Below are 25,670 nucleotides of genomic sequence, written 5' to 3' on the forward strand. Positions count from 1 at the left end.
CCGTTCAAAAGTTTGGGGTCACCCAAACAATTTTGTGGAATAGCCTTCATTTCTAAGAACAAGAATAGACTGTCGAGTTTCAGATGAAAGTTCTCTTTTTCTGGCCATTTTGAGCGTTTAATTGACCCCACAAATGTGATGCTCCAGAAACTCAATCTGCTCAAAGGAAGGTCAGTTTTGTAGCTTCTGTAACGAGCTAAACTGTTTTCAGATGTGTGAACATGATTGCACAAGGGTTTTCTAATCATCAATTAGCCTTCTGAGCCAATGAGCAAACACATTGTACCATTAGAACACTGGAGTGACAGTTGCTGGAAATGGGCCTCTATACACCTATGTAGATATTGCACCAAAAACCAGACATTTGCAGCTAGAATAGTCATTTACCACATTAGCAATGTATAGAGTGTATTTCTTTAAAGTTAAGACTAGTTTAAAGTTATCTTCATTGAAAAGTACAGTGCTTCTCCTTCAAAAATAAGGACATTTCAATGTGACCCCGAACTTTTGAACGGTAGTGTATATGTGTGTTTATATACATACATATATATATAAACACACATATATATACGCATATATATACATACATGTATAGATATTTACGTATATATTTCTATATATATGTGTATATACACTGTATATGTATATATATATATAGATATATATATAGATATATATCCATCCATTCATTTCCTACCGCTTGTCCCATCCCGACAAGCTCGTTTCGCAGGTTACATGTATATATAGGGTACGGACACAGACACTTCAATAAAATTCCCTGACCAGCAAGGAAACCTGCGAAACAGGCTTGTAGGGATGATATAGCCCCTTGTGTTTTTTCCTGACCTAACGTATATTCCGCTTTACCTCGAGCACTGTATAACGAATAAACCACAGAAACCTCGACTATATATATATATGTATATATATATACATATATATATACATATATATATATATACATATATATATACACACATATATATAAGCACAGTATTGTTTGTTTTGATATAATGGGAGAACTGCTGTTCTTTAAATGTTAAGTTGCCTCTTGGGAGCTTCTACTGCAATTTGAATTATGTGCAAAAAGAAGTTAAATTACAATACTTGACAGTTTAAAATACTTTTCAGTAAAGTAGTGAATTTAAAAGTACATTGGATCAGTTTGTTGTTTTTATGGTGGTATTGGTTAAGAGAGTATCATAAAAATGTATATACTATCGACTACTACAATTCTGGTACTGTGATAAGGCCAGTCAGGTCAGAGGCTCCAGCTGCAGCCAGAGGCCGCCCTCCGCACGCAGCACAAGCTGGGGAAGACGGCGAACCTCCTCCGAGCCGGATTTGGGGTTCACCCCTGGGGTCAGGCGGAACCGATACAGGGTCAATGCCACCACAACACGGAGCTCTGCAAGTGCAAACTTCTGACCAATGCAGTTCCTGCAAAGACACAAAGCTGTCACAGGCACAACTTGAAAAAGGCGTTACAGAATATATTAAAGAAGCATCACCTGGGGCCTGAGGAGAAGGGAATATAGGCATGGGATGAGCGTCCCTCTTGGTTGATGGCTTCAAATCGATGTGGATCAAACTCCTGGTTAAGAGTACACAGCTTCGGTTGGAGACAACACATTTTACACAGAGTGAGCAAGTGTTTTTTTCACCGCTTACATGTGGATTTGTCCAAACTTCAGGGTTGTGGTGTGTCCCGTAAATACTGACTAAACAGATGGCACCTGGCAGAGGCAGAAGGTAGAGGTGGACACTCAGAAACTTACTGTTGTCTGGAGATAATCCATGTATACTCCTGAGAGCCTGTGTCCACTGCAGTGGACATTTTGAATAACAGGACTATTTTTTGGGCCAAAATGTGTAGACTTTGACTAAAGAAAAGCACCAAAAACAAATGTCTACAGCAGAGCATGCTGGTCCCCAGGATGCACGATGTTTGGCAAGTAGTTCCAGGACTAGTGTCCTTAAAGATAGGGGTTCTCAAAAAATAGATTCACATCCAAATGGCAATTCTTATCTATTTCAATTGTAAATAAATTCATAATTTTAAAGAATGCATTTAAAAAAAGGCGTTTTCTAGGCCATTTTCACATTTACTCGGTCCACGTATACGTCAGCAGCCAAGAGCTTTTGTAACTTGTAATCTGTTTTGAAGACGCTTTAGCATTTTATAACAAAAATATTGCAAAAATCGGTTTGAATCAAGAATCGATTCTGAATTGAATCGTCACCCCAAAAACAGAATCAATTGGAATCCCGAGTTGTTGTAAGATTCACATCCCTACTAAAAGATATGTTTATAATGTAATGGGGATGGTGTGGCTTGGTTGGTAGAGCGGCCGTGCGTCTTCCGCCATCCTAGTCACATCCTTGAGCAAGACACTTCACCCTTGCTCCTGATGGGTCGTGGTTAGGGCCTTACGCTCCCGCCATCAGTGTGTGAATGTGTGTGTGAATGGGTGAATGTGGAAATAGTGTCAAAGCGCTTTGAATACCCTGAAGGTAGAAAAGCTCTATAAAAGTATAACACATTTACCAACATTTTTGTGTTCAAGAAATGTCTCTATGACTTTAACTCCAGACTTTTTCTGTTTGTTTGATCCAGAGTGGTGTGTAAAGAGAGTATGGCCAACTAAACAGCAGGCGCCATGACTGCTACCAAGGACGTGTGCAGCATGCAATTGTCGTCTTAAGGTTAGTTTCTCCGCTGTAAAAATCCATCCGTCGTAATGTCTTTCATAATGATTGTGAACGAATTCCCCAAAAAAAGTGCAGTTCCCCTTGAAGATAAAAAAAAAAAAAGGGCAGCTCAGTCGCCAGGATTTTACCGTAAAAAACAGTGGTACCATTTTTCCATGTATTAATAGTATTGGTAAGATGTTATAAAAAACGTAATATGTACGGTAGAATTTTGGCGACTGAGCTGCCTTTGTTTTTTGTGACAGCAAAATCTTTAGATTGTTTTTTACAGTGTATGCAAAAAAATATAGACCTAGTGTGTGAATGTTGTCTGTCTATCTGTGTTGGCCCTGCGATGAGGTGGCGACTTGTCCAGGGTGTACCCCGCCTCCCGCCCGAATGCAAACGAGATAGGCTCCAGCACCCCCTGCGACTCCGATAGGGACAAGCTGTAGAAAATGGATGGATGGATAATCAAATGCAAAGGCAATTGTGTGACAATATCATGAGGCAAATTGTGATACATTTATATTCATATATTATTCACTGTTACAAGAAGCCCTAGTAAAACTGCAGCGTGGCCCTCAGTGAAAACGAGTTTGACACTCCGGGAGCAGATATGATGCGTGTTGATTTTCATACGGTAATACACCCCCGAGCTGCGGGCCGGAAGTTTGTCACATGTATTGAAAGCTTACAAAAGGTGAAATGATCCCCAAACGATCACTTCATATTCTCTACTGCTCATTAGTGTTACCATATGTGGAGGGGGGCGTGGCCTGCGGACCTGCAGCGAAGCGGGGTGTGCCAGGACCGGCTTTGAGATCAGCGACAGGTGCGTAGATGGCCCACCTGGGCGTGTTTATCTAATCACCTGTCGCTCTGTTAAAGGCAGCAGCCGGGAAGGAGAAGGGGGTGGATGGTGGAGCACGAGCACGAGCATGAGCCCGAGCGAGAGCGAGACTGAGGGAAAAAAGACAATTGCTGAAAAGCAGAAAGACAATTTATTACAAAATAAAACATTGTTGTAACCCTGGAGGAGCCTGGCATGTCGGTCATTGGTGGTACAGCCATGTTGAGCGCCAAATTGTGGAAGACTTGTGCTTCCGGGTTCTTCGGACCACCAATGACCGGCATGCCAGGCTCCTCCAGTAGTGATGGGTCCGGCAACACAGATGCATCGGCGCATGCGTCGAGCTCATAGAGCGATACCCTGTGTCGGTGCGCGTACCGCTTTTACAAAGTCACGTGACCGATCATGAGCTGCTTTGGTCACGTGACCGATACGCGAACTGTATCGCACTGACGCCTCCTCTGTGCCCTGTGAGCAACGTTCCCTCTAAGGTGCGCGCCTGTGCAATTGCGCACTTCTCAAGCGTCCTCTGCGCACAGCAAATATATGAGTAAAAAACTTCTATCTCGAAAAACTATTCATTTTCTGCCGTACAAATCAGGCCAAAACCAACTTGTCAACTGTCACCAACACGCATACCACTAAGCCACTGGTGCGTTTATGGCCACACAAAAAGTCGGACAACTCAAACACCACACAAAGTTACACTATGACTCCTCGGTCATACGTGTGCTTATTTTACTGTCATTTATTATTAATGTTAATTTATTGATTTTAATCATGGAATGCTGTTACTAGAGAAAGTTACAGGAATGACGGCGTGGCGAAGTTGGTAGCGTGGCCGTGCCATCAATTGGAGGGTTGCTGGTTACTGGGGTTCAATCCCCACCTTCTACCATCCTAATCACAATACATGTTCACATTATTTATTGACTGTATCTAAAAAAGATACAAATATATTTTTATTTAAATTAAGATATGAAATAATCCTAAATGAAATACAATGACTTGGTTTATATTATTGTATATACTAGGTCATAAAATCAGTGTCAGTTGAGTCGGTCCATAGGTTGCCTGTAGGGATTTTTAATGTCCAGCAGATGTCAGTATTTAGTGACACAGTATCGCCACAGTATCAATACAGTTTTGCACTGTCGAAACGCTTCATGACGCCTCATCAACCCATCACTATCCTCCAGGGTTACAACAATGTTTTGTAATAAATTGTCTTTCTGCTTTTCAGCAATTGTCTTTTTTCCCTCAGTCTCGCTCTCGCTCGGGCTCGTGCTCCACCATACACCCTCTTCTCCTTCCCGGCTGCTGCCTTTAACAGAGCGACAGGTGATTTGATAAACACGCCCAGGTGGGCCATCCACGCACCTGTCGCTGATCTCGAAGCCGGTCCTGGCACACCCCGCTTCCCTGCAGGTCCGCAGGCCACGCCGCCCTCCACACCATATCTGAGTTATTGTGTAGAAATATGGGGAAACAACTACAAATGTGTGCTTCATTCACTAACTGTGTTACAAAGTCTAAATTTTTAAATTGAGACAAATATTATTTATGTATTTAATATTTGTATACTTACTATGGTATATTACTTATTTGTTCACTGTTCTGTTACAGAGAAGAAGGAAATTGGATAAAATTGCTATGGTATGAAAAGGGGTAGGATTAAATAAGCCCTGCTTCTTCCTACTCCTTTTCGGACGTGCTGTAATGAAACAACTGGAAATGTGTGATGCCTTACATTGTATCGTATGCATGTTCCAAATAAACTGAAACTGAAACTGAACTTTGGGTAAGTAGGGTAGTCTCACCCTTTGGAACGGTCCTGTTCCCTGGTAGGGACATGTCCTGAGTGTACGTCCTGGTCACGGCCTGGACCGGCGAGTGCAGCCTCAGTGCCTCCCTGATGCACATGGTGGTGAAAGGAAGGTTGGACAGATCTTCCCTGCGCAAAAAACACACACATGTAGGTCATTACCATAAGTGTGTGGGTGTGTGTGTCTTTTCTCACCACTCTATTCCCCGACCCTCACGCCCACGCATCAGCTCCAGCACCTCACTCCGACACTGGTCTTGGAAGTGCGCGTGGCGTGCTAGGTTATACAGCGTCCAGCAGATGGCGCTGGCCGTGGTGTCATGACCTGCGGAGGAACGTGGGTCACCGATCGGTTCTGAGCGATTCTCGGCCTGAGCGTCTCACCCGCAAACATGAAGGTGTTGGCCTCAGCTTCCATCTCTGTGTCTGTTAGCCCTCGTCCGTCTCCGTCCTGCGAGGCGCGTTAACGTCACTCTGTTTACTTTTTTTGGGCGTTATTGTGCGATAACGTTACCGAACCTTGGAGAGCAGTATGATGTCCACGAAATCTCTTTTCCTGCGAGGCGTGGCGGTGGATTCAGACGTCTTGATGAGCGCACGGCGCCTCTGAACCACTTCCCTTGTGAAGCTGCATTTTGTCACATTATTTGGAGCCAAAATTGAAGTGTAAGTACCAATGATTGTCACACACACACACGAGGTGTGGTGAGATTATCCTCTGCATTTGACCCATCACCCTCACCTCCTGGGAGGTGAGGGGAGCAGTGAGCAGCAGCGGTGGCCACGCCCGGGAATCATTATTTGGTGATTTAACCCCCAATTCCAGCCCTTGATGCTGAGTGCCAAGCAGGGAGGTAATGGGTCCCATTTTTATAGTCTTTGGTATGACTCGGCCGGGGTTTGAACTCACGACCTACCGATCTCAGGGCGGACACTCTACCCCAGATCTGGGCAAATTAAGGCCCGGGGGCCACATGCGGCCCGTTGAGCTTTTCAATCTGGCCCGCCGGACATTCCCGAATAATTTTTTTAGATCTTTAAGATGGAAACTGTTGCTGCCATTATGATGTGCAGTGATGTTTTCTAATGACCTTAAGTCAGTGGTTCTTAACCTTGTTGGAGGTACCGAACCCCACCAGTTTCATATGCGCATTCACCGAACCCTTCTTTAGTGAAAAATAAAATGTTTTTTTTTTTCTAATTCAAGACAAAGTTATATGTTTTTGGTAACACTTTAGTATGGGGAACATATTCTAAGTAACAAAGACTTATTTTAGAGTTATTTGGTTAGGGTTAGAGTCAGGGTTAGGGCCAGGGTTAGAGGGTTAGGGTTATAATGAGGCCATGCCGAATAAGGCATTAATAAGTACTTAATAATGACTAGTTAAAAGCCAATATGTTACTAATTTGCATGTTAATAAGCAACTAATTAATGGTGAATATGTTCCCCATACTAAAGTGTTACCATGTTTTTTTACTGGTGCACAAAATGAACCGGGCATGAACATCACCTTGTTCAAAGAACAAAACCAACACTGTGCAGAAACTCACAACAAATTACACACCTGCAAATCAGTGTGACTTCTGCTGTTGCCGTATCCGTAATACACCGATAGGGAGAAGTTTTTATTTACACAATGAGCCGGGTGTGTCTTGACCTCCGCCAAACCCCTGAGCCCGACTCACCGAACCCCTAGGGTTCGATCGAACCCAGGTTAAGAACCACTGCCTTAAGTCTTCAACTATACATAGTATTTCAATGGTTGTAATCTGCGGTTATAGATGATATACCAGTTACTATGGTAATCTAATTAGTTACTATGGTCACATAATTAGTTACTATGGTCATCTAATTAGTTACTATGGTAATCTACGTCACAGCAGCTCAGACGAGGCACTAAGCAGTGTGGGCGGGAAGCGTTCCCACAGACCCGGAAGGAGATTTTCACAACAAATTTTTAAAGCTTAGTGATATATAGAATAGAATAGAATAGAAAGTACTTTATTGATCCCTGGGGGAAATTCAGCAAATATCAGATACGTATATCAGATTGTAGGTGGGTTTATTTTGTACCCTTCGCGTTCATATTTCACTGTTTGTTGCATTTTTGTTGTGTTTCACTTGATTGTAAAATATGTCGACCGAAAGAGGGTGTGACATTCATATTTTTTCAATATTCAGTGTTTTATCGTTCATAGAAAAATGTACATTGCCATTAAGTTTTTAGCATTCAATCAGACATTATTGTGAGGTTTTGTATTAGTGTTCCTAAAAATAGATGTACCGGCCCCCAGACACATTTTTTTCTCAAAATTTGGCCCCCCGAGGCAAAATAATTGCCCAGGCCTGCTCTAACCATTAGATGTCCCCAGCTGTGCGTGTGCATTACCTGTGCACAATCTTTAAAGCCTCCTTAAAGCGTTTCCCCTGCCGGGTCTTCCAGTAAACCCAGTCCCAGTGATGCAGGATGTTTTGGCGCCGCTCTATCAGAAGATCACTCAGCTCCTCGATAGCGCACACGTACTCGCTGCGTGACCTGGAGAGACGAGGAGGCTTAAAAAAAAAAAAAGGATAGTTGGTGGAACGTGTCGTGGGCGCATGCTCACTCCTGACAGTTGCTGCTGTAGCTGAAGGCGCATTTCAGCAAACTGTCCAAAGTCATGAGAGTGACATGGTCAAACATCTCGATGGTGGCGCGGCCATCCGCCACCAGACGGCGCCACTTCTCCTATTAGAAAAGGAATTTGCATTAAAGGTGAAAACATGCAATAATATCCCAAAATGAGACTAATGGGCTGTGTCTCAAGTGGAGTACTTCCATCAGTTCCTCAGGGGGCAATTTTATTGTTGTGATATTTCCCTGGAACCCCAAACCTACTGTCAAGCATGGTGATAGTAGTATTATACTCTGGGCCTGTTTTGCTGCCAATGGAACTGGTGCTTTAAATGGGACAATGAAAAAGGAGGATTACCTCCAAATTTTTCAGGACAACCTAAAATCATCAGCCAAGTTGGGTCTTGGGTGCAGTTGGGTGTTCCAACAGGACAATGACCCCAAACACACGTCAAAAGTGGTAATGGAATGGCTAAATCAGGCTAGAATTAAGGTTTTAGAATGGCCTTCCCAAAGTCCTGATTTAAACGTGTGGATAATGCTGAAGAAACAAGTCCATGTCAGAAAACCAACTAATTTAGCTGAACTGCACCAATATTGTCAAGAGGAGTGGTCAAAAATTCAACCAGAAGCTTGTGGATGGCTACCAAAAGTGCCTTATTGCAGTGAAACTTGCCAAGGGACATGTAAGCAAATATTAACATTGCTGTATGTATACTTTTGACCCAGAAGATTTGGTCACATTTCCAGTAGACCCATAATAAATTCCTAAAAGAACCAAATTTCATGAATATTTTTTGTGTGTGAATGCACTTATGCACTCAAAATGCAAAGTGCACAAGTTGAGACAAAGCCGAGAATTCCGCCTCTGTGTCTTACATGCATGGTGTCTGCTGAGGTGTTAAATGTGGCAGTGTAGTTCCTCAGTATGTCAAAATGAAAAGCAGGGGTAAGAAGACGTCTCCGGCGGGCCCACGCCTCCCCGTTGCTCAGTAACAGACTCTGGCCTGGGAGACAGGAGGATCACATTTTCATTGTCACTGTCACTCATATTCAGGGGTGTCCAAAGTTGGGGTCTGCAGCTCCAGTTTTGTTGGGCCACAACTTAATGTTGGGAAAAAAAACAACTGTAAAAATATAAGAAAAAAAAAAGCAAAAAGATGTAATGTAATGAAAAAAAAAGCGGAGAATTTCATACAAAAATGGAAAAGTCTAAGTATGCGGGGGATATTTTGATTGTCTTTAAAAAGATGCTACAAACAGACATTATATGCCAAAACTTAGTGCCAGCTTAGTGTTATAAGTGAACAATTGTATCAACATGTCAACATTTTCATTGGATCACGTCTTTTTGCTTTTTTTCCCGACAATATGTTGCGAAACAACAAAACCCTAGCTGCTGTCTGCAAATGGCCCTATGGCCGCAATTTGGACACTCCTGTAATAACTAATAATAGTACCCTTTGGGCCTGATTCACTAAAGGTTTGCGTGCACAAAGACATGTGCAAACTTGATAGCACTCGCAAAGCTGATCTACTTGACGCGTGCAAAGTGGATTGTGTCTGTTAAGTGAGCAGAATTTTGTTTATTGAATTTTGTGTCCGTCTTCGTTAATATGCAAAATATATGCAGATCAGCAAAACACCCACAAAGCTGGGAGGAGAAAATGCAAATATAATTATTTACCACGCGCAGTGTGATTTATCAACACTCATCATCGTTTTGGGAGCACTGTTTTGCGTTTTTTTTTCTTAGCATGTTTGAAAAGGTCGCGCAAACTGACACATTTTCCACACACGGCTGTGAGAGAGGAGTGCTTGCGCTGAAAAGACACAACATGCACGTTTCAACGGTCAGAAATAACAAAATATTAGAGGCAACGTCTATTCAGCAACATCCTTTTATAAAGTCATAGCTGTTGGATGACTTAAGGAGCTGACAAATTCAATTGATGTGTTTTGGTGTAATTTTTTTATTTTTATGATGTTCGTTTTTTCAGGTATTGGTAGGTTGTGAGTTCAAACCCTGGCCGTGTCATACCAAAGACTATAAAAATGGGACCCATTACCTCCCTGCTTGGCACTCAGCATCAAGGGTTGTAATTGGGGGTTAAATCACCAAAAATAATTCCCGGGCGCGGCCACCGCTGCTGCCCACTGCTCCCCTCACCTCCCAGGGGGTGATCAAGGGTGATGGGTCAAATGCAGAGAATAATTTTGCCATACCTAGTGTGTGCGTGACAATCATTGGTACTTTAACTTTATATATATATATATATATATATATATATATATATATATATATATATATATATATATATATATATATATATATATACATATATATACATATATATATTAGAGATGTCCGATAATGGCTTTTTTGCCGATATCCGATATTCCGATATTGTCCAACTATTAATTACATTAGTATATTGTAGCGTCCCGGAAGAGTTAGTGCTGCAAGGGGTTCTGGGTATTTGTTCTGTTGTGTTTATGTTGTGTTACGGTGCGGATGTTCTCCCGAAATGTGTTTGTCATTCTTGTTTGGTGTGGGTTCACAGTGTGGCGCATATTTGTAACAGTGTTAAAGTTGTTTATACGGCATTGCATTCACTTGTGTGTGTGAAAAGCCGTAGATATTTTGTGACTGGGCCGGCACGCAAAGGCAGTGCCTTTAAGGTTTATTGGCGCTCTGTACTTCTCCCTATGTGTACCACGCCGAACAGCGGCGTTTTAAAAAGTCATACATTTTTCTTTTTGAAACCGATACCGATAATTTCCAATATTACATTTTAAAGCATTTATCGGCCGATAATATCGGCAATTCAATATTATCGGACATCTCTACTTATTTTCAACATTTTTATGACTGAGACCCTTCAGGGTGCCCAAGACCAAACTTGAGGGGAGCCATAAGGATTTTTAAAAAATTAAAAATTAAAAATATCAAAAAGGGCCTCACACATGCTTTGATTTTTCAATGTGCGACCCTCAGTAGAAAAAGTTTGGACACCCCAGCACTAAATAATCCAAACCAGCTTTTTAAAATGTAAACGATAAATCCTGTTTATGGATCACATGACCTTATAGGGCACTCATTCAAAACTACTAATCAACGCTTTTTTTTTTTTGTCCTCTTCCTCTGATTACGCAAGAAGCGTTTTGAAACGTCAACTCAGCTTGCAACACATTCTGCTTCCTAACGTTCAAACTCACCGAGCCATGGCCGCAGATGACCGTAGATGAGCTCATCTTTCACCGTGATACTGGCTGCACGGCGAGAGAAAAAAGAGGCGTCAATTTTAGCCTGTCGCTTGTAACAAACTTGTGACTTTACCAGGTGCCATTAGCAGGGGTTTGACAAAGTCCGGGCGGAAAAGTCGGACCAGGTGATAGAAGGGTCCCAGGAACCAGCTGCAGGAGTGTTTGTATGCATGCACTAAGTCATCCACCTGGAGGAGACCTTCCTCTGTGCTCTGCATCTGACACACAAATGATCAAATACTATCTTTAGGTGGGAAATGTGTACGTGACCTACCTGGCCCAGGTGGCCTATCAGCCAAGAGTCCGCACGAGGCCTGCTGAAGCAGGACAGCCGGCGGGTGAACCAAACGTGTCGAAGCAACAGCCTGGCCGTCCAGACCGTAACCACGGCAACCAGCCCTGCGCTGGCCAACAGCAGGGCCTGGCGGAGGGCGGACAAGAGGAGTGACATCCCTGGCACAGACAAAAAGGTAGACGGCGGTTCGGATGGCGATGACATTCTGCTGATGTTGCCTCATGCTCCGCCTGTTTTTGCAATCATTTCAACACCACTTCCTGTCACTATTTAGGCTGCAAATAGTGTTGCTTTAAAATAGCAGATAATATGGAATGTAGTGGGTGGAGGGATTGACGTAAATATCAAATCATATCACTGAATTAAGACAAAAATCATCAAAAACGTGACCGAGCGTGTTGCCCACATAGCATAGCAATGCTCGTCTGCATCATACTGAATTTCAGCACAGTGAGTCTAATGCCAGTCGAGAATGTTAAAATAACATCTAAACAGCGGACATTTATCCATGAAAGTATGGAGAAGCTGCTGATGGTGTGTTTGACGAAGAAGCAGCCCACTCTCCAAGGTAAATGCTTTACATTATTATTACTAAACCCAAAACCAGTGAAGTTGGCACGTTGTGTAAATTGTGAATAAAAACAGAATACAATGATTTGCAAATCCTTTTCAACTTATATTCAACTGAATAGACTGCAAAGACAAGATACTTAACGTTCAAACTGGAAAACTTTGTTATTTTTTGCAAACATTAGCTCATTTGGAATTTGATGCCTGCAACATGTTTCAAAAAAGCTGGCACGAGTGGCAATAAATACTGATAAAGTTGAGGAATGCTCATCAAACACTTATTTGGAACATCCCACAGGTGAACGGGCTAATTGGGAACAGGTGGGTGCCATGATTGGGTATAAAAGCAGCTTCCATGAAATGCTAAGTCATTCACAAACAAGGATGGGGCGAGGGTCACCGCTTTGTGAACAAATGTGTGAGCAAATTGTACAACAGTTTAAGAACACAATTTGTCAACGAGCTATTGCAAGGAATTTAGGGATTTCACCATCTACGGTCGGTAATATCATCAAAAGGTTCAGAGAATCTGGAGAAATCTCTGCACGTAAGCGGCAATGCCCGCGACATCGGTGTGTAAAGGATATCACCACATGGGGCCAGGAACACTTTGGAAAACCACTGTCAGTAACTACAGTTTGTCGCTACATCTGTATGTGCAAGTTAAACCCATTTATCAACAACACCCAGAAAAGATAGACTATGAAGCGTAAAATATGACAACAGAGACTGTTGAACAACTTAAGCTGTACATCAAGCAAGAATGGGAAATAATTCAACCTGAAAAGCTTAAAAAAAAATGTGTCTCCTCAGTTCCCAAACGTTTACTGAGTGTTGTTAAAAGGAAAGGCCATGTAACACAGTGGTAAAAATGCCCCTGTGCCAACATTTTTGCAACGTGTTGCTGCCATTAAATTATAAGTTCATGATTATTTGCAACAAAAAAAAACACTTTCTCAGTTGGAACATTAATTATCTTGTCTTGGCAGTCTATTCAATTGAATATAAGTTGAAAAGGATTTGCAAATCATTGTATTCTGCTTTTATTTACCATTTACACAACGTGCCCACTTCACTGGTTTTGGGTTTTGTACATTACTTCATAAAACTACTGTAGTTGTTAGTAGTACACTCTATTTTATTGTTTTCATAAAATGGTTTTGGAGGAGTTGGGCAAGCACCAATTAAATTGATTTCAATTGATTTCCATGGGCAACCTTGATTTGAGATACGAGTGTTTTAAATTAAGACCTCTGGCAAGTAAGCTCGTAAGTTGAGGTGTATTTTTCCTGTGTTGTTCATATTATTACATTGTTTTTATTCGTATATGGTTGTGTTGTTTGTTACAAACAAAACAGGACACAGGGTGGGCTTTAGGGGTAAAAGGCCGAATGATTTTAATAAATGCCAATAGTAGTTTTTCTTGTAATTACTAATTTTGCACTATTGACCCTATTTTGCCTTATTGTATGTCGTAAATTCAGCACAGAACAATTGTATTAATTTGTTGATGTTGTTACATTGTTGTTTTCTACATTGTTCACAAATTCAGTTTATTGATATTAAAGACTGTTTTAGTCCAAAACATGCACTAAATCAAATTCAAGTTTGATTAAGAATGTATGAAAATCGTTTTACATTGTGGGGGGTAAAATAAAATAAAATAAAATAAAGCTTAGGACCCACATTTAGCCAGGTGCGACCCTGTGATAAACAAATGAAAAGCAAAATCACAAAAATATTCAAGTATCTTGAAAAAACAAAATTTATTTATTTTATGGGTAAAACCCATCTCCAATGGCAACCCTAACCCTAACCCTAACCCTAACCCAAAACGTTGAAAGAGCCATATGGACCAAAAATACAAAAAACTAATCTGTCTGGAGCCGCAAAAAATTAAAAGCCGTATATAAGTGTTATAATGAAGGCAACACATGATGTAAGTGTCTGTATTAGCTATAACAGCCTACTATCAAAATGACTATGTGTCGCAGGCTGAAGCAAATCTTCGTTGACAGAAATGTTGAAATGTAATATTTATTCTACACATTTTTACAACATTTTAAACCATTAGTAAGTCAGAGGCTACTCAGAGGGTGAGATAACTCCTGGAAATGACTGGCTTTTTAATGGCCAAAGGTATAGATGTGTGTGTCCAAGTTAAAGGAAATGGCAGGCTGTCTTCTTTTAATAGATTTATTACAATCTTTGCAAGTTAGGTAATGTTTGCTGTGGTCTGGAACAACATGGCACACAAACAACTATCTGAAATGCAGCCAACATTACATACAGATAATGTGTCATGAGACATGCAAAATTAAATTAAATACAAAGAAGATAAAAGTAAAGGATATTAAGTGAGTTAAAATATACCAACAAATGAGGCATGGTGATGCAATATGTACATACAGCTAGCCTAAATTTAGCATTGATTAGCTTGCAGTCATGCACTGACCAAATATGTCTGATTAGCACTCCAACAAGTCAACAAAGCTCACTTTTGTGCATTCACACACAGCATCAAACTTTTGGTGGACAAAATGAGACAAAGAAAGAGTGGAAGATTTTACATGTAAACAAACTGTTGCGTCACAACTCACAGTCCACACTGTGGTGAGTTCAAGAACCGCTGAAATTAGTAGGACACAACGATGTTCACCAAACAATTGGGAAAGTTTGTGTCATGTTTGTCATCAAACAAAAAACATACTAAAACAAACAAAAAAATGTTCCCCCCATCTTTTTCCATTTTCAATCCTTTTTTAAAAATGCTCCAGGGAGCCACTAGGGCGGCACAAAAGAGCCGCGGGTTGCTGACCTCCGTCCTATGGGAAGCAAATGACTAAAGTTGTCGGTTTTACAAGGCGATCGTGAAGGACACACTGATTAGCGTCCTGGTACACCTGAGCGACATTGGGACATGGCGGCACAAAAATAGCTTTAAACATTCTTAATTTAAACTCTACCGGCGACTACGGGGACATGAAACTAACCTAACCCCGAATACGTACAGATGTAATGTTTATACGTGTTCAAGTCAGGTGAGTTTAGCGCAGCACGCAACGTGGACTTTAGCTAGATACACTGCAAAAACTGAAATCTAAGTAGGATTAAATATCTCAAATAAGGGTGATATTTGCTTATTTTCCGTCGGACAAGATAATTCTTCTCACTAAGCAGATTTTATGTTAGAGTGTTTTAGTTGTTTTAAGTGTTTTGGTCCTAAATGATCTCAGTAAGATATTAGCTTGTTGCTGAGATTTTATGACCTATATTGAGTAAAACATGCTTGAAACTTGAATATCAACTGTTTCAAAGCTGTGTCATCAACACTCACAAGTATAAAACTGCTTTTTCAAAGTAATAATTTCTTATTTCAAGCATGAAATAAAAAAACATGACTTTGACACAATTGTGTCTCATAATTAAACTGACAGTTAATATTTAAACATTTAACATGTGGCATTTCAAAACAATTTTGAACAGATATAGTTCATGCACATTCAGATAAATTCTTCAAAATTACAATAAAAAAAATTGGCCAGGGGCCTGTCTGTAAATATATATATATATATATATATATATATATATATATATATATATATATATATATATATATATATATATACACATACATACATTCCTTGCTCACTGACTGAAAGAGCACTGACTTGGCGCGATGATGTCATGTCATTGATGGGAAAATGCATTTTTAGACAATATGATTTGCCTGAGCGTTGCCTTTTTGCCTTTCTATTAAGAACAATAAATTCGTTTTTAGTATAAGTTTGCTGGTTTCAAGAAATGTAATGCCGAGCGCATATAATGGCACTAGCATTTACTTAATTTAAGAATATTTTTCAACATATTGATAAAAAAGGTCTCATATTTGTTTTTGCTATCAAGAAAAGTGCACTTGTTATTAGTGAGAATATACTTATTTTAAGGTATTTTGGGGTTCATTGAGGTTAGCTAATTTGACTTGTTTTGGAAAGTCTTGACAAGCCAAATTTTCTTGTTCTATTGGCAGATAATTTTGCTTAGCTCAAGTAAAATACCCCTCATTTTTGTATTTTTTTTCCTTGTTTTTGAACACTGACTTTTTGCAGTGTAACTGAATAAAATGTATTAGTTCGTATCAAAGTTTGCTTTGTGTATGTCAGTAGTGGTGTTTGAGTGTACGGTTAATTAATACCAGTTTAGTTCCTTTTTAAATGTAATAATTACTTGATCGTTTTTTCAAAAACACGCACCTGGGGATAGGTTGATTGGCAACACTAAATTGGCCCTAGTGTGTGAATGTGAGTGTGAATGTTGTCTATCTGTGTTGGCCCTGTGATGAGGTGGCGACTTGTCCAGGGTGTACCCCGCCTTCCGCCCGAATGCAGCTGAGATAGGCTCCAGCGACCCCAAAAGGGACAAGCGGTAGAAAATGGATAGATGGATGGTTTTTAAAACATTTTTGACCTGTTGTGGTATGAATGCTGTTCTGTTGTATTGTCTTGTAATTATTATTGTAACTTTGTTTGTGCCGCCCTCTTTGTCAGGTCGCTCTTGAAAAAGAGACTTTAATCTCAATGAGTCTTTACCTGGTTAAATAAAGGAAATTGAATTGAAGTTCAACAGTGTAACTCACCCACCTTATGTCTGTAATGGTGCAGGTTTACCTCTGGACAGGACAGAGATGGTTGACCAGCACAGCAGGAAGCCTTCCAACTCCCAGCATACGTGGCTCTCCGGCAGCGGCAATCACACGCAGACAGGAGATGGAGAGCCGGACCGTGACCACGTAGGGCGTGTGACTCGCCTTGGTTCATACGGGGAACTCTACTGCACCAGCCGGGCCTCCGTCCCTCTAGTCGGAACCCTCGTGGCCTCCTCGGGGCAGCAGAGCGACGTGGTCAAACAAGGCTACTTGGGCAAGCTTGAGAGGAAGCGCAGAAGGTATTTCGTCCTCCGAGCGGGAAGTCACACTGGACCGAGTCGACTGGAGTGGTACAAGTCCCGGGAGAAGTTTGCAGCAATGGAGAAGTCTTTTGGAAAAGCGGTGCTGTTCGGGCCGAGCAAGCAAGGGTTGGGAAAATTTAATTGAGTTATTCATTAATTTGTCTCTCTAAATCGCTTTAAACTAACATTTGATAGCTTTGGTCTTTCCTAGGGTGCTGTATTGGCATCAAAACTATGAATGAACACATGTGGAGTTATGTACTTAACCAAAAAAAAGGTGAAATAACTGAAAACATGTTTTATATTCTAGTTTCTTCAAAATAGCCACCCTTTGCTCTGATTACTGCTTTGCACAATCTTGGCATTCTCTCGATGAGCTTCAAGCACACCTGTGAAGTGAAAGCCATTTCAGGTGACTCTTGAAGCTCATCGAGAGAATGCCAAGAGTGTGCAAAGCAGGGTGGCTATTTTGAATAAACTAGAATACAAAACATGTTTTCAGTTATTTCACCTTTTTTTGGTGAAAGGTGAAATAACTGAAAACATGGGATAAGCGGTAGAAAATGGATGGATGGGTTTTTCATATTCTACTTTCTTCAAAATAGCCACCCTTTGTTCTGATTACTGCTTTGCACACTCTTGACATTCTCTCGATGAAGCTGTGAAGTGAAAACCATTTCAGGTGACTCTTGAAGCTCATCAAGAGAATGCCAAGAGTGTGCAAAGCAGGGTGGCTATTTTGAATAAACCAGAATATAAAACATGTTTTCAGTTAGTTCACCTTTTTTTGGTGAAAGGTGAAATAACTGAAAACATGGTATAAGCAGTAGAAAATGAATGGATGTTTTATATTCTAGTTTCTTCAAAATAGCCACCCTTTGCTCTGATTACGGCTTTGCACACTCTTGGCATTCTCTCAATGAGCTTCAAGCACATCTGCGAAGTGAAAACCATTTCAGGTGACTACCTCTTGAAGCTCATCGAGAGAATGCCAAGAGTGTGCAAAGCAGGGTGGCTATTTTGAATAAACTAGAATATAAAACATGTTTTCAGTTATTTCACCTTTTTTTTGGTGAAAGGTGAAATAACTGAAAACATGGGATAAGCGGTAGAAAATGGATGGATGGATGTATTCTAGTTTCTTCAAAATAGCCACCCTTTGCTCTGAGTACTGCTTTGCACACTCTTGGCATTCTCTCGATCAGCTTCAGGCACACTTGTGAAGTGAAAACCATTTCAGGTGACTCTTGAAGCTCATCGAGTAAATGCCAAGAGTGTGCAAAGCAGGGTGGCTATTTTGAATTAACTAGAATATAAAACATGTTTTCAGTTATTTCACCTTTTTTTTGGTGAAAGGTGAAATAACTGAAAACATGGGATAAGCGATAGAAAATGGATGGATGGATGTTTCATATTCTAGTTTCTTCAAAATAGCCACCCTTTGCTCTGATTACTGCTTTGCACACTCTTGGTATTCTCTCCATGAGCTTCAAGCACACCTGTGAAGTGAAAACCATTTCACGTGACTCTTGAAGCTCATCGAGAGAATGCCAAGAGTGTGCAAAGCAGGGTGGCTATTTCAAGAGGTAGTCACCTGAAACGGTTTTCCCTTCACAGGTGTGCTTGAAGCTCATTGAGAGAATGCCAAGAGTGTGCAAAGCAGTAATCAAAGCAAAGGGTGGCTATTTTGAAGAAACTAGATTAGAAAACATGTTTTCAGTGATTTCATCTTTTGGGAAAATGTAATTGTATTACTCATGAATTTGTCTCTCTAAAGCGCTTTAAACTACCATTTGGTGGCTTTGGTCTTTCCTAGGGTGATTTACCTGAGGTGCTGCATTGGTGTGGGCTGCCTGGGTAGTTCCAGGAAAGGCCTGACAGTGGCGCTATATGCGCAGGACCAGACCATGCTGCTGGTGGCGGAAGACCAGCAGGACCAAGAAGGCTGGTATCAGTCCATCAAGAAGGTGATGACGGAGGAGCGCGAGGATGAAGAGCGAGTGTGTGATGATGATGAGGACGACGGCTATTGCACGCTGCCGCCTGCTGCCTTCTTTAAAGAGGTTTGATGACGATCGTCGCACTTTTTCCACCGAACGCCGTACACTGAAGTATACGGGACGAGGGCGACTTTGACATTTGTAAGCCAATTCAACTTAGATATGTTAGGAATTTAAATATATATATTTTTTAAATCTGCCAAGTTTAGCTTCAATTAGTACAGTAGTAGCTCACTTTTAATTAGTACAGTAATATGCTTCAAAATGTCTGCGGAAAACCAAAGATTGTTTTTTAGCCTGTTAACAAATGTAAGAATATGGCCACCGCATCCCTTTTTTATTTTTCAAAATATAATAATTAGAAAAGGTTTGGACACACCTCAGTGTTTCCCACACATTCATTTATTTGTGGCGGCCCGCCACGAAATAATTACGTCCGCCACAAATAAAAAAATAAAAAAAAATAAATAAATGTTTTTTTGTTTTGTTTTTTTTGTCCTCTCCAGCTTCTCAGGCAAATCATATAGTTGATGTAGATGCCCATATCGGCTGTTCAGATTTACTTTACAAAAGAGAAGTGTAGGATACTTCTCTTGTTGCCTTATTTGTATTTGACTTTATTAAATGTATTTATATTAGAAACACAACATGTGTATATAACAAAGGGTGCAAAGTCTGCAGGCAGTAGGAAACACATGGTTAAGTGTAGGGAGTAAAACTGATGGCAGTGTAATGTTCAAGATTTTTGGAGCTCTTTGTTCAGTGGATCAGATGTTTGATGAAGCTTTGTGTCTATCTACCACCACTACTGTTTTCTGTTTATTTGTTACTGACTGTGGCAGGACACCTCTGCCTCTGTTTCACTTTATGTTGCTGGTAAATAATATGGTTGTAGTAGTAGGCTAAAGTTACATTATTTAGTATGCACTAATTAAAGGGGCAGAGCTTTATGAGGCATTTTAGCTTTTATATTTTATAAGATATATTTTTTGTAAGAACCACAATTAATAAATATATTTCAGTGAATAACTTATTGTTCAAATCTGTATATAAATATGTACATAAAGTGTTGTAATTATATTGTAAAATGGATGGATGGACATTTAAAACAAAACTGTTATTATTAATTAGTAAGTATACATTTTTTGAGCCTTTTTAGAGAACATCATATAATTGTAGTAAATTATGCAAATTACTCGATGATGTCATGGTGACCACGCCCATAGCCACGCCCCCACCGCCACAGGTATCTTGGCAGTTTATGGGAAACACTGCACCTGCTTGATTAATCCTGTGATATGGTCTATAATCTATATCGCGATATATGTACAGTCGTGGTCAAAAGTTTACTTACACTTGTGAATAAGATAATGTCATGGCTGTCTGGAGTTTCCAATCATTTCTACAACTCTTATTTTGTTTGTGATAGAGTGATTGGAGCACATACTTGTTGGTCACAAAAAACATTCATGAAGTTTGGTTCTTTTATGAATTTATTATGGGTCTACTAAAATTGTGAGCAAATCTGCTGGGTCAAAAGTATACATACAGCAATGTTAATATTTGGTTACATGTCCCTTGGCAAGTTGCACTGCAATAAGGCGCTTTTGGTAGCCATCCACAAGCTTCTGGTTGAATTTTTGACCACTCCTCCTGACAAAATTGGTGCAGTTCAGCTAAATTTGTTGGTTTTCTGACATGTACTTGTTTCTTCAGCATTGTCCACACGTTTAAGTCAGGACTTTGGGCCATTCTAAAACCTTCATTCTAGCCTGATTTAGCCATTCCTTTACCCTTTTTGACGTGTGTTTGGGGTCATTGTCCTGTTGGAACACCCAACTGCGCCCAAGACCCAACCTCTGGGTTGTCTTGAAGAATTTGGAGGTAATCCTCCTTTTTCATTGTCCCATTTACTCTCTGTAAAGCACCAGTTCCATTGGCAGCAAAACAGGCCCAGAGCATAATACTACCACCACCATGCTTGATGGTAGGAATGGTGTTCCTAGGATTAAAGGCCTCACCTTTTTTCCTCCAAACATTATGCTGGGTATTGTGGCCAAACAGCTCTATTTTTGTTTCATCTGACCACAGAACATTCCTCCAGAAGGTCTTATCTTTGTCCACGTGATGTCAGATGAAACAAAAATTGCCATTTGATACATTTTTATTAGTTACCCATTTAACGATTAATCGAAGCAGCATAATATAAATCAAAGCATTTTTCTAATGGAACTAATCATTGCAGCCCCACCAATCTTACACAAATACATGCTGACTAGACTGTGCAGGTATTTTAGTTCCGTTTTGTGGTTATGAATAGCGACCTCGATAATCAAAACATTGAAGCGAGACTGAAGTCTATGCATTTGTTTTGAACAAGACATTTAACATTTTAGGGCCTTAAATTCTAATTATTGGATTTTAGACTTGTTAGGACCCCGCAGGTACTCTGGTGATAAATGTTGGTTAACTTGAATCGTGAATGTAGTGATAGAAATAGTTTTAAAAAGTAGATTCATTCAAATCACATGTTTTATTTATTCTGATTCATAATTTGAGAATTAATTCAAAAAGTTGGGTTTTTTAAAAATCACATTTTGTATTAAATGATAAACAGTTATTGACCATTATTGACAGTTGCTTTTATTAAATTTTGGTTTTACTTTTTGGTATTTAAGTATTGTATTTGTAGGTTTTTCTTATCGTATTTTTCGGACTATAAGTCGCAGTTTTTTTTCATAGTTTGACCGGGGGTGCGACTTGTACTCAGGAGTGACTTATATGTGTGAAATTATTAACACATTATCATCAAATATCAAATATTATTTAGCTCATTCACGTAAGAGACTAGACGTATAAGATTCCATGGGATTTAGCGATTAGGAGTGACAGATTGTTTGGTAAACGTATAGCATGTTCTATATGTTATAGTTATTTGAATGACTCTTACCATAATATGTTACGTTAACATACCAGGCACGTTCTCAGTTGGTTATTTATGCCTCATATAACGTACACTTATTCAGCCTGTTGTTCACTATTCTTTATTTATTTTAAACTGTCTTTCAAATGTCTATTCTTGGTGTTGGCTTTTATCAAATAAATTTCCCCAAAAAATGCGACATATACTCCAGTGCGATTTATATTTTTTTCCTTCTTTATTATGCATTTTCGGCCGGTGCAACTTATACTCCGAAAAATACGGTAATCGCTTTGTAAATTTCTATCTGAAGTTTTGTAAAGCTTAGATTGGGTTGGAGTTGTTCTATTTTGTTATTAGACTAACAGTCTGCAATTTTTGTAAATTAAATGTAAAAACATTTTTATAAAGGTGTTTTTTAGGCCCACACTGCGTGTATAAATCATACATCAGCAGCCAAAATGAGCTTTTGTAACCTGTAACGTGTTTTGACGAGGCTTTATTATTTAGATACCAAAAGATATATTGCAATAATTGTGTTCGTGAATAGAATGGTCACTCTAAGAATAAAAATCGTAAGGTGCCGAAAGATTCCCACCTCTATTAAAAATGTGCTCTTTTTGTTCCAAGGTTTGGCCCGTCTCGGTGAAGCCACAGGGTCTGGGTCGCTCCAAGTCCCTGGCAGGGGAGCTCCGCCTCTGTCTGACCGCGACCTCCCTCATCTTGGTCCGAGTGGGAGCGTGTTGCGAGTTGCCCTCCATCACAATACCTTTGCTCAGCGTCCGTCGCTTCGGCCACTTGGACGGCTCCTTTTTTTTCGAGCTCGGCCGTTCGGTGCCGATAGGTCCCGGAGAGATCTGGTTGGAAGCTAGAGACCAAGGTGATCGTTGGTTCCTGTAGCACACTCATTTTTTTCAAATACCGTATTTTTCGGACTGTTAAGTCGCAGGTTTTTTTCATAGTTTCATAGTTTTTTTCATAGTTTCAAAGAGGTTCCGCAGCCTCCGAAGCAGAACCTCCAGGTTCTGTAACAGCTTCTTCCCTCAGGCCGTAAGACTTGAACGCATCATAATTAAATTATCCCCTCAACTCCCCCCAAAATGGATTAACTCACTGGAATAAAAAAGACAATATAACATACATCCATAAACGTGGATGCATGTGAAAAAGTACAATATATTTATCTGTACAGTAATCTATTTATTTATATATATTTATTTATTTTATATATATTTATTTATTTATATATGCACCTTATTGCTTTTTTATCCTGCACTACCATGAGATTATGTAACAAAATTTCGTTCTTATCTGTGCTGTAAAGTTCAAATTTGAATGACAATAAAAAGGAAGTCTAAGTCTAGTTTGGCCGGGGGTGCGACTTATACTCAGGAGCGACTTATGTGGGAAATTATTAACACGTTACCGTAAAATATCAAATAATATTATTTAGCTCATTCACGTAAGAGACTAGACCATGAATTGATTTACGTTATCCCCGACTTAAACAAGTTGAAAAACGTATTCGGTTATTGGAACAAGACTTTGGTCAATTGTACGGAATATGTACTGAACTGTGCAATCTACTAATAAAAGTTTCAATCAATCAATCAAACGTATAAGATTTCATGGGATTTAGCGATTAGGAGTGACAGATTGTTTGGTAAACGTATAGCATGTTCTATATGTTATAGTTATTTGAATGACTCTTACCATAATATGTTACGTTAACATACCAGGCACGTTCTCAGTTGGTTATTTATGCCTCATATAATGTACACTTATTCAGCCTGTTGTTTACTATTCTTTATTTATTTTAAATTGCCTTTCAAATGTCTATTCTTGGTGTTGGCTTTTATCAAATAAATTTCCCCCAAAAATGCGACTTATACTCCAGTGAGACTTATGTTTTTTTCCTTCTTTATTATGCATTTTCGGCCGGTGCGACTTATACTCCGAAAAATACGGTAAATATGGACAACACGGGTGATGGCGAGGTTTGGTTTGCCTCATCACTCATTTGCTTTGACAGGAAACCCCGCCATGGCTCAGCACATTCACGAAGTGGTCCGGGACGCGGTCCGAGAGCTGCGGGTTCTTCCGGATTTTAACCGATCCCCCGTCTCAAACCACGGTCAGCTCCTGTTCACGAAACGCTGCAGACCCAAGTATAGAGACAAGTCGTCGCCAGGGAGACCGTCCGGTTCTGCCGCCACGCACACGCTCCTTGATGTCCACGCGCAGAGCGACTCAGAGCTCTGCAAACCCAACACCACAGAACCCCCGTCTCCCCTCCGCCAACACGGCGACGCCGTGCCTGAGCGTGACGGCTACATGGACATGATGCGGCAGCTTGGCGTGGAAGACTGTAGGGTGACTTTTGCAGCAGCGGGTGAGGAAGAGGGTAGAGGATACATGATGATGTCGCCGCAGGCCAGCCGCAGTACTTCTGCTGTGCCTCGGGATGATTACGTTGCCATGGCGAGCCCGCAAAAAGACCGGCCAGCTTCTATTTCCCCTCAGACGTCAAACAAGTACCTAACTCGATATTACCTCGACATTCATTTGTTCAGCTATTCCACCTCTTTTCACTCCCCTTTCCCCACAGGTGCCATCTTATGTACACTCCTGACACTTCATCCCAGACTGGACACCTGCCACCACCTTTTGTGTCCACTTGTTCTCCTCCAGACTCCAGACAGACTCCAACACCAGCCCAGACGTGTCCACTCTCTGCCAAAAGCCGCTCTCGTCCTCTCCAAACACAACAACTCGCTGGTAGAAGATCTCGACTCTCATGTCTGCTGTCCTGTCTGCGAACTGACCACTGACTCTGAAGGTGATTTTTGTCAACTCAGTCCAACCAAGCAGGACACTTAAAGGTAAATGGTACACACTTTATGCTAAACAGCCACATTTGGATTGGTGATTGAAGACTATTTCACTGTATAGACGAATAAAACACTTCAAAGCAGGTTTATCTGCCTTTCTCTCCATAAAGTGAAGAAAAACCCCGACAATATCTTCACCAGGAACTGAAAACATACAATACATGCAGATATTAACAGCAGTGTAGGATTGCAGGTGGTATAATTACCGTATTTTTCGGATTATAAATCGCAGTTTTTTTCATTGCCTTTATACTCCGGAGCGATTTGTGTGTGAAATTAACACATTGCAGTAAAAGATCTAATATTATTTATCTCATTCCCGTAAGAGACTAGGCGAATGTCAGCAATCGTCACACACACGTCAACCAATAAAAATTTGGCGGGGGCGGGTCATGGCAGAAGTGCATTGTGGGTCATGGGATGCTACCTGCTACTACGTCCATAGCTATAAAAATGGATCATTTCAACATTGGCGGTAACTTATAAAAACTGAGAAGGGCTGAACAAAAACGGCACCGAAAAGGAAATCATACACTGCAGATTACAAGCTGGACGTAGTGAAATATGCAGCAGAAAACGGCAAGAGGAAGCGGCGCATACCTTTTGGAGTTGGCAGAGTTGTTTAGAAGCAACACCGAGGAAGAAGATTTCATGGGATTTAGCGATTAGGAGTGACAGATTATTTGGTAAACGTATAGCATGTTTGTTGACGTATTGTCTCTTGTGCTCTCAATGACTGATTGGCCACTTGCTGGTCACGTGACATGCCCTGATTGTATATGTGCTGCACAGGTGC

General features: G+C 40.5%; 2 protein-coding genes across 2 annotated transcripts; one reads left to right on the top strand and one right to left on the bottom strand.

Annotated features, from left to right (window-relative positions):
• Positions 1-980: 980 nt before the first annotated feature.
• Positions 981-11,702, bottom strand: LOC133659383 (cytochrome P450 4F3). The gene is made up of 13 exons (XM_062062150.1): positions 11,526-11,702; positions 11,325-11,469; positions 11,204-11,257; positions 8,864-8,991; positions 7,977-8,098; positions 7,760-7,906; positions 5,889-5,997; positions 5,754-5,820; positions 5,565-5,694; positions 5,365-5,498; positions 1,672-1,736; positions 1,512-1,594; positions 981-1,440 (listed from the first exon to the last, which is right to left on the bottom strand). The coding sequence occupies exons 1-13, from the start codon at positions 11,700-11,702 to the stop codon at positions 1,257-1,259; spliced, it is 1,545 nt and encodes a 514-aa protein (XP_061918134.1). The 3' UTR covers positions 981-1,256.
• A 3,252-nt stretch (positions 11,703-14,954) lies between these two features.
• LOC133659277 (insulin receptor substrate 2-A-like) lies at positions 14,955-24,958 on the top strand. Its single transcript, XM_062062018.1, has 6 exons — positions 14,955-15,157; positions 16,778-17,189; positions 18,880-19,126; positions 22,614-22,863; positions 24,016-24,517; positions 24,592-24,958. Exons 2-6 carry the CDS (start codon positions 16,801-16,803, stop codon positions 24,812-24,814), a joined length of 1,611 nt encoding a protein of 536 aa, XP_061918002.1. The 5' UTR covers positions 14,955-15,157; positions 16,778-16,800; the 3' UTR covers positions 24,815-24,958.
• The last annotated feature ends 712 nt before the right edge of the window (positions 24,959-25,670 follow it).

Source organism: Entelurus aequoreus, linkage group LG01, assembly GCF_033978785.1.
Source record: "Entelurus aequoreus isolate RoL-2023_Sb linkage group LG01, RoL_Eaeq_v1.1, whole genome shotgun sequence".
NCBI lineage: Eukaryota > Metazoa > Chordata > Actinopteri > Syngnathiformes > Syngnathidae > Entelurus > Entelurus aequoreus.

Excerpts from the sequence above, each read along its gene's own strand:
- LOC133659383 (XM_062062150.1), bottom strand. The coding sequence starts at position 11,702 with ATGTCACTCCTCTTGTCCGCCCTCCGCCAGGCCCTGCTGTTGGCCAGC. Across the intron at positions 5,499-5,564 it reads GAGGGTCGGGGAATAGAGTG|GGAAGATCTGTCCAACCTTC; the intron begins GTGAGAAAAGAC and ends TTTTTTGCGCAG. Across the intron at positions 1,441-1,511 it reads CCCTTCTCCTCAGGCCCCAG|GAACTGCATTGGTCAGAAGT; the intron begins GTGATGCTTCTT and ends GTGTCTTTGCAG.
- LOC133659277 (XM_062062018.1), top strand. The coding sequence starts at position 16,801 with ATGGTTGACCAGCACAGCAGGAAGCCTTCCAACTCCCAGCATACGTGG. Across the intron at positions 17,190-18,879 it reads TTCGGGCCGAGCAAGCAAGG|GGTGATTTACCTGAGGTGCT; the intron begins GTTGGGAAAATT and ends GGTCTTTCCTAG. Across the intron at positions 19,127-22,613 it reads CTGCTGCCTTCTTTAAAGAG|GTTTGGCCCGTCTCGGTGAA; the intron begins GTTTGATGACGA and ends TTTTGTTCCAAG.